The sequence below is a fragment of the Arabidopsis lyrata genome (genome assembly GCF_000004255.2).
Source record: "Arabidopsis lyrata subsp. lyrata unplaced genomic scaffold ARALYscaffold_1, whole genome shotgun sequence".
NCBI classification, from domain to species: domain Eukaryota; kingdom Viridiplantae; phylum Streptophyta; class Magnoliopsida; order Brassicales; family Brassicaceae; genus Arabidopsis; species Arabidopsis lyrata.
Window position 1 is genome coordinate 9,007,611 of NW_003302555.1, and position 8,481 is coordinate 9,016,091.

General features: G+C 34.2%; 2 protein-coding genes and 1 long non-coding RNA gene across 4 annotated transcripts; all 3 read right to left on the bottom strand.

Annotated features, from left to right (window-relative positions):
• Positions 1–1,354, bottom strand: LOC9329205. The gene has a single exon (XM_002893098.2). The coding sequence runs from the start codon at positions 1,337–1,339 to the stop codon at positions 65–67; it is 1,275 nt and encodes a 424-aa protein (XP_002893144.2). The 5' UTR covers positions 1,340–1,354; the 3' UTR covers positions 1–64.
• Positions 1,355–1,624: 270 nt separating this feature from the next.
• Positions 1,625–4,202, bottom strand: LOC9329207 (nucleoid-associated protein At4g30620, chloroplastic). Of its 2 annotated transcripts, XM_021015162.1 has the most exons (6): positions 4,081–4,202; positions 3,933–3,972; positions 3,716–3,787; positions 3,516–3,575; positions 2,014–3,430; positions 1,625–1,936 (listed from the first exon to the last, which is right to left on the bottom strand). In XM_021015162.1, the coding sequence occupies exons 1-5, from the start codon at positions 4,161–4,163 to the stop codon at positions 3,368–3,370; spliced, it is 318 nt and encodes a 105-aa protein (XP_020870821.1). In that variant the 5' UTR covers positions 4,164–4,202; the 3' UTR covers positions 1,625–1,936; positions 2,014–3,367. The 2 variants fall into 2 exon arrangements, with proteins under 2 accessions (XP_020870821.1, XP_020870820.1); XM_021015161.1 differs by lacking the exons at positions 3,516–3,575; positions 3,716–3,787; positions 3,933–3,972; positions 4,081–4,202 and having other exon boundaries at positions 2,014–3,368.
• Positions 4,203–4,288: 86 nt separating this feature from the next.
• On the bottom strand, positions 4,289–4,950 carry LOC110225424. Its single transcript, XR_002329765.1, has 2 exons — positions 4,678–4,950; positions 4,289–4,372 (listed from the first exon to the last, which is right to left on the bottom strand). It is a non-coding gene; the product is annotated as an uncharacterized LOC110225424 (long non-coding RNA).
• Between the last annotated feature and the right edge of the window lie 3,531 nt (positions 4,951–8,481).

Genomic DNA, 8,481 nt, shown 5'->3' on the forward strand with positions numbered 1-8,481 from the left:
AAAACATAAAATTCAAAAAAAACTGAAAAAAACATGATGAAAATAATAATTTAGTCGGTTGTAGTCAATTACCTTGGCCCCATTTTTGCCAAATATGTTCAATCAAATCTTCTTTCAATTGTCGATGTGTTTGTTCATGACGTATTTGAGCTCGATTGGCCATCAAATTGTTCACATTTGTAGCTGTCTCTGTAGAAAAAGAGTTGTCTACTTGAGAAGTCCCGCTTCCTTCGCCTTCTACGAAATCAGATAAATCGAACTGAGTATTTTCGTCTCGTTCATCTTCTACAATCATATTGTGCAATATGATACATGCTCTCATTATCTTGCCCATTCGCTCTTTATCCCAAAACAGACCTGGGTTTCGAATAATAGCAAACCGAGCCTGCAAGACTCCAAAAGCACGCTCGACATCTTTTCTCACTGCTTCTTGACAACTAGCAAATAATGATGCTTTCGGTCCTTGTGGGCGGGTAATTGATTGGATGAATGTTGCCCACTTCGGATATATACCATCTGTGAGGTAATAACCCATTTTGTATTGATGTCCATTGACTTCGTACCTGAGTCGTGGAGCTCGACCTTCTAATATATCATCAAACACCGGTGAGCGGTCAAGAACATTTATATCATTACACGTACCTGGAGCCCCAAAAAAAGCATGCCAAATCCATAAATCTTGTGATGCCACGGCCTCTAAAACAATAGTGGGTTTTCCATGTCCGCGTGAATACTGTCCTTTCCAAGCCGTAGGACAATTCTTCCACTCCCAATGCATACAGTCAATGCTTCCTACCATTCCCGGAAATCCGCGTTCCTTTCCAGAATGAAGTAACCGTTCTAGATCCTCACGTGTAGGCCGCCTCAAATATTCGTCTTGGAATAAATTTATTATGCCATCTACAAAATTCTCTAGTGCTTGGCTCACAGTGGTTGCGCCCATGCGGAGGTATTCGTCCATCGCATCGTTTGCAAGACCATATGCCAAACGCCTAATTGCAGCAGTACATTTCTGTAGGGCAGATAGTCCTTGCTTCCCAGTAGCATCGTCCCTTTGTTGGAAATATGGAAATTGAGAAAGACTTTGAACAATACGAAGGAACAACGGCTTCGTCATACGAAATCGTCGTCGAAACATGCGATCATGGTAAACGGGGTCATCCGAAAAGTAATCGTTCCATAATCGAATATTTCCTTCTTCGTGATCTCTCTCTATATTAGCAGCCCTTTTTTTCTTTTTTTTCCCCGCTACACGTCTACTGAAATTCTCTAAACCATCTTCAAAACATGTTTCAAACCTCTCCTCCAAAGTGTCATCATCATTAAAATGTGATGCCATTATTATTTAAGAAGCAAAACGTACAAGAAATAAAAAGAAATTTTGTGTTTAGGGAAGTTCACAATTAAAAGAGATGTGTGACTTGAGAAGGAAAACAAATAAAAGAGACTTGTTTTTAGAAAATTAAAGGAAGCAAAGACTTGTTTTTAGAGAAAGAAACAAAGACTTGTTTTAGAAGAATTGTATTGAGAAATATGAGAGAGGAAGATTGTTTTGGAGAAGAATTGTATTGAGAAAAAAAGAGAGAGGAAGACTATGCTTATGACAATATGAGAACACAACAACTTATATATATATAATACATTGAGAAATATGAGAACACAATAATACACATACACTAAAAACAAGTAGCTTCTGACCAATATATTGCCGACCATACATTTTACTACTAAAATACAAAACACAACTAGCTATGACCATAGAAAATAACAATACATTGCCGACCATACATGCTGCTACCAAACAAACCACAAGTAGCTTCTGACCATACAAAACACAAGTTACATCCGAATAAAAAAAGTCATAGAAGATGACATTGAAGCAACAGAACCACTCAATCCATTCCTTGCCGACATCACTAGCTTCCAAGAGGAGGTCCTGCACATAAACAAGCAAAGAATATCAGATAATACTACATGTTAAGTAAACAAAACAACTTAACTAACAACACATACCTAAAGACCAGAATATTCATTCTCAGAAACAAACACATTGCTTCCAGAAAGATACTCTTTGATAAGAGTGTTCTTAAGTTCAATTTCCATCTCACTCAATCCATCAGACCTTCCAAGAAGGCTGTCAAGTAGCTTCTGCTTGGAGAGTCTCTCTTTGACAGCCAAATCCTTCTCTTTCACTTCCCACAAAAGCTGAAGTTCAGCAGCAGAACCAGCTTCAGCTCCTCCTTCACTCTTTCCCTTACCTTTAGACTTGGCTAAAGCCTTGGCTGCCTTCACACCTATAGGCCTTTGAAGACTCTCTTCTTCTACAGATGAAAGTTTAGCTTTCTTCTTGGCAGGAAGTTTGGTCTCACACCAATTGCACCATTTCTGATCAGTCTTGAGGATTCTCCAAACATGCTCAAGACTGAATTTGTTTTTTTGATCTTGATGGTAAAGCTTGTAGGCCAGCACGATAATGTCATCTTCATTCTCTCCACTGCGAGGAGTCCGAGAGGCAAACTCATAACAGCCTGCAAACTTCATCACAAGCTCATTCATTTTTTGCCATTTCTGCTTACAAGTATTTGGCTCTCGGATGGTGAGCTTAGAGACAGCAGGACATGCAGCATAATATGCTGCAACCCTATCCCAAAAGGCAGCTGATCTCTGCTCATTCCCCACAACAGAGTCTTTGGATGTGTTGAGCCAGGCACTTGCAAGTGCCTTCTCTTCAGGAACACTCCATCTCACTCTAGACGCCCTAGCTAAGGATGTGGGTGTTTGGGATTCAGAAAAAGGAGGCTGTGAAGGACTGAGAGGCGTTGGGTTATCTTCTTGGCTAAACAAGAGATTGGTGAAGGATTGAGAGGAGGAATAGTTTAAGTTGGAAGCCATTTTGTGTTTTAGAAGAGTTTAAGTGGTTTGTTTAGTTCTCATTGTCGACATTATAAAGGAAAAGCCTCAATAAATAACAAACACAATACTAATTCAAGTCACTGAGACACTAGCCATCAACATAACTTTAATTTAGATGGCTAATGTCTCATCACCATTTTATTGAACTTTAAGTTAAAGTTCAGTTGCATTTAATTTTTTTTTTCTGTTTAAATTCACTCCATCTCATCACCAACGCCACAAATACATTAAACTTCAGAGAAACTATTGTTAAAGAGATGACAATAAATTCACTATCTACTTTTTCTGTATTCATTGATTCATTTAAAGACAACTACATTCTCAACCACATCTATCTAATCTCTATTAAATTAAAGTGGTCAGTTTCTATTTAATTTCATTGTTCCTAATCTCAATTCAATTCAATTTTACACACACAAAAATTAACAATTAAAGCAATTTAGGAGTGTACCTTTCACCTACGCATCTTCTCCACAACAATTGCACCATGAAGACATTCAGTAGTATCTTCACTTTCCTGCAAATATCAACAGACACATGGATGATGTCAATGACTGATATAAAGAAAATACAAAGTTGTAGCCTTGGTAGCAGCAGCTAACCTCATCAGAATCTTCATCAGATGAATCTGAACTACTTGCAGCCTTGGTAGCAGCAACATTCTATTTAAATTAAACAAATACAACTAGTTTTAGTACTAGTAAAACACAATTCTCAAGAAACATAAGAAGCTGAAGGATATAGCTTTGATCATTCCTATGTAGAAGTAAGTGCAACAGAAAGTTAAATGAAGGTTACTCACTTCGGAGCCTAATTCCATTGCTGCATCAGTGATATCAGTGCGAATTGGTTGCTGGTTACCTGATAATGTAACCTGATACACAAGTTCAAAGCTTTTGGTCACTTAACTCATAAGAGATCGAAAAACAAACTAAAAATAGCATCACTGTGTAATAATCCACAGAAGTAATGAATCAGACAGCACATGTCTCACATCCATGATCCAGAGTCTGTAATACCTTGACAAGCTCGCCTTCACAATAACCATCAAATTCAGCACTGAAAAAAAAGGGAATCAAAACAGGCATGAATGAAACTCATAGGAGATAGACGAAACTTAAAGAATATAGTAATGCAAATGGTTTGGCTATTGGTGTGGGGACATACACAGCAAGCTCCTTCTGCACTCTAACAGCCTCTACTTGAACAACCATTTGAGCTTTCTTCACAGTCTCATACAAATTCTGCATGTTACCAAGTATACCTGCCTAAGCCATAGAAGAAAGCAATAAGAAAAACAGGACAAAGCTATAGAATTGTGTTGTTAAAGACTATTGAACATCAACCTTCTTAGTCACCTTCTTCACAGCTTTTTACTTTTGTACAGCAGCAATCACGTCTTCCTTCTGCTTCTTAAGACTCACTTTAGTATCAACATCATCTTCAGGCTCCCTCTTACCTAAAGAGAAGCAGCAAACAAAGTTTTTATCAATAAAACGTTCAATCTCATCATTAAAGGTTCTGAATTCATGATTGAAATATACTACAGAGATAGACAAATAACACCTATCGAATTCTAAGACCTATATTCCCAAACCAATCTTACGGGTTCATGAGACAAACAAATTACACAAATACTTCCATCAGACATATCAGAAGGAGAAACATAGATATAAAAATGCAAACTTTCAAGACCAAACTCGTTATGTAACAGAGAAAGACAAGACCAAAGCATTTAAGGTAAAAGGGAACCAAAGTTCATACCTTTCAAAGGCTTATTACTGGCCTTAACAGCAGAAGGAGCGGAGGAGAGGAGAGAAGCACAAATCAAAGCTCGTTAGAATCGAGGAGGTGAGGAGAATCGAAAATCGCCCGAGGAAATGTGAAATAGAATCGAGGAGATGAAGCCGGAGAAGAAACGGAGAGGTGAAATAGAATCGAAGAGATGAAACCGGAGATGAAACCGGAGAAGAAACGGAGAGAGCGGAGGCAGGAGATCGGCGGAGGAGAAGAAATCGTTTTCTCCATCGCGTTTCTAGGGTTAGCGAGAAAAGAAGAATGAGAATTTTTTTTTTTTTTTTCCTGTTTTTAGAAAAAGAAACGCGTTTTCTCGGAACCAATAAGAAACCGCCACGTCAATGATATTGGGTATCAAAAGTTTCATCCCAGTGATACGGATCAAGCCCAAAAATTGTGTCTGATCCATTAAAAAAATATTTTTGGGCTTTTGATACTCTATTTGTTTCACCGGTGTACATGGTCTTAGACTCTAATTCTCAATTGTTATGTCGTTAATTGTTGAAATGAAATTGATGGAGTGAGAAAATCATGTTCAAACTTTATATATTATATAATAGATTTTAAACTTTGAAGATTTTGTAGTGATTCATGTTATCTTGGTGTTTGCAAGGTACAAAGATGGCCTTTGAGAGCATCACTGAATATATATTCAGATTTTAATTTATAAAAACGTTTGAAGACTAACCTAATAAGCAATCAGAGTCACCTAGTGAGTTTAATAACTTCACCTAAACAATTTTAAAATGGTTTCGTAATTGCTTCTTGTGTCATCCTTTGTTTAATGAGTTAGAATTCTACATAATTTTTTGAGTTTAGTAGTTTTCATACACATAAAACTATTTACTCTATGTCTGTAATCTAATATAAAACCATAGAGTAACATATCTTAACTCTAAATGGCTAAATGGCTAATAAAATAAATAAATAAATAAATAACACAATGTCACAAAAAGATAGAGTTAAAAATCATAAAATATAAGTTTTGTAAAAGAGTTGGAACGACTATTTGAACACAACATCTATTGTCTTGTTATGCCAGAATCCTTTACGCTCATAACTTATACTTATAAGGTTGAGACCACTATTAGAACATCGTCTCGGAATTAGCTTCTATTATTCTGAACATAAAGATTTAATCTTCTGACCTGTAATTAGAAGACAATTCCTTAGGCTTCTCCAACTCTGTTTAACTTTGAAACCCTGCATAAACACATCATAGTTATTAACCATATCAAATAAAACTTAACAAAGATCAAACAATTATAAACAAAAGAAAGAGAGGAAACATAACATCTAAACAAATTTCACAATGAAAGATTTAACAAAGAATAAATAAATTTCGACTAAGCAAAATATGGATTTTAAAAAGATTTTGTTTTTAGCAAGGAGAAACCATCCATTATTTTTTTGGAGAAGGGTTTTCAATATTTCAAGTGAATTGTCTTGTTCAACCATCGTTTGATAGCTTAATGAGTCTTGAGAATGGTATTAGACATTCTCTATTTATAGGAAAAAGAGGTCGGCTAGGTTTTGTTCTATTAGATCAAAAGAATATATTTGCGAAACAATCTTTTGAATAAATATTTTAGGTTTTTTTTTTTGTGTGCAAAGAATAAATATTTTAGGTATATTCCTGATTTCAGAGGTAATGAATATACTGTTTTTGTTCAATTTGGAACTGAGTACGCTGTACGCATAATTTGTTATGACCTTAATTATTTTCCGAGATTATAGGGATACAATTGTTTTGATAATCTTTTTAATTTTATTTAATTTTATGGTAATATTGTTCAGATTGTCAAATCTCAACCGTGAGGATCACACCAAAGATCCGCGTGTCGATCCAAAAATTAGCCCAGAATCCGCGTAAATAACCGATTCAGTTGCCCATGATCCATGGGTATTTTGCTTTCAAATTATGATTTTTCCCTCCAACAATTTTTTTCATTTAGTCTTTAAATGGAATTATTCTAATGGCAATCTTTTGTAATTCTTTACCCTTTATAAGGTTATTTATTATTCAATGCTTACCAATTAATAGTATAGATTTGACAAATGTAAAAGATAATTAAAATAAGTTAGACAGTTAAATTATGTTCTTTCAATATGAAATTCATATATATGATTACAAAGAAATTGCAGGGAAAATATATTTCGATTATAGATGTAACAATTCGTGTTTTCTAGTCAAATGTCAAGATTAAGCAAGACACAAACTTAACCTTAATTTATTTAGAAACACAAATGAATCCCGATATATACTTGTATCACTCATCAAAAACTTAATTGAATAATACTAAAAAGAAAAGAGGTTAGATACTACTCCCTCCGTTTTAATTTAGTTGTCGTTTTAGGATTTAAATTTTGTTTCATAATAGTTGTCGTTTTAGGTTTTCAATGCAAATGTTTGGTGAAAATTCCAGTTTTATCCATACTGTGTTAATGTTTTGGCCAATGAAATTTTTTATAAAATATATTAATAAAGGATAAAACAGAAAATTTAATGTTTTTCTTAATTTATGTGAAAAACCTTAAACGAAACGGAGAGAGTATTACATAATTAACCATATTTATGGGAAATATCAGGAATCAAAATAATTCATGAGCGAGAGAGAGAATGAGAACGTCGTTTTCCGTGTTGAACAGAAAGCGCATATCCGTTTTCGTAATAGCGGGACCCATCCCTCCTCACGCGTTACTTTATCCGACCCGATCCAACCTGACCCGGATATAACAAATTATGGTAAATCTTCAAATTAGTGTTAATTAAATATTGTTGGCTAAAATCTAACTACATTACTTGTTATGGTGATGTCAAAACCAGTATTTCATCCTATTAAAGGATGCCACGTGTATCTAATCTAATTAACTCAATGATAATCATATTACAAAAAATGTGATGTTTTACCCATAATCACGGATACATTCATACAACTGAGCAAGATATTAAATTTTATATTAATATGATCTTAAACAGATTTTGAAGAAAATAAATAATAATTCTGATCTCTAATAGGTAGCACTTTTATTTTTAAGAAACTCCAATGCGTTTCCTTTCCTAGTTAAATTGTCCTTTTTCACTTTAAAAAGTAAAAATTTATGCAAAATAAGTAATTTCTGAAACATTTTTGTTTTTTGGAAAACATGTGAAGATAATTTCTGAAACTTATAGATAATTCTTTTGTCATTTCAACAAAAGTTCTTTTAATCATTTTTCCATTAATATTTAAAAGTTGAAATCCTTTTTTCATGGATAAAGTATTTGGATAAACTACATAATCAACTACTAAATTATTATTTAATGACGTCATTAAATAGTACTCCCTCCGTTTCGGTTTAGTTGTCGTTTTAGCATTTAAATTTGTTTCATAATAGTTGTCGTTTTAGGTTTTTAATGTAAATGTTTGGTGAAAATTTTAGTTTTATCCCTACTGTTTTAATGTTTTGGCCAATGAAATTTTTTATAAAATATATTAATAAAGGGTAAAACAGAAAATTTAATGCTTTTCTTAATTTGTGTGAAAAACCTTAAACGACAACTAAAACGAAACGGAGAGAGTAGTTACTAATAATGAATAATGATGACAATCATAAACAGATCTTGAAGTTAACAATTTTAACACTGATAAAAAAATATGGGAAAATGTTTGCCAGCTACGCGAAAGATACACCATCACATAGTCACACATGCAGACTTTAAAAATGTCTCGTTAGCTACATGAAGTATTGACATTACATACGGACATCCCCGAACTAACAAAAGTCATG

What these genes read in the sequence shown, in the direction of transcription:
- LOC9329207 (XM_021015161.1), bottom strand. Translation starts at nt 2,892, where the DNA reads ATGGCTTCCAACTTAAACTATTCCTCCTCTCAATCCTTCACCAATCTC.
- LOC9329205 (XM_002893098.2), bottom strand. Translation starts at nt 1,339, where the DNA reads ATGGCATCACATTTTAATGATGATGACACTTTGGAGGAGAGGTTTGAA.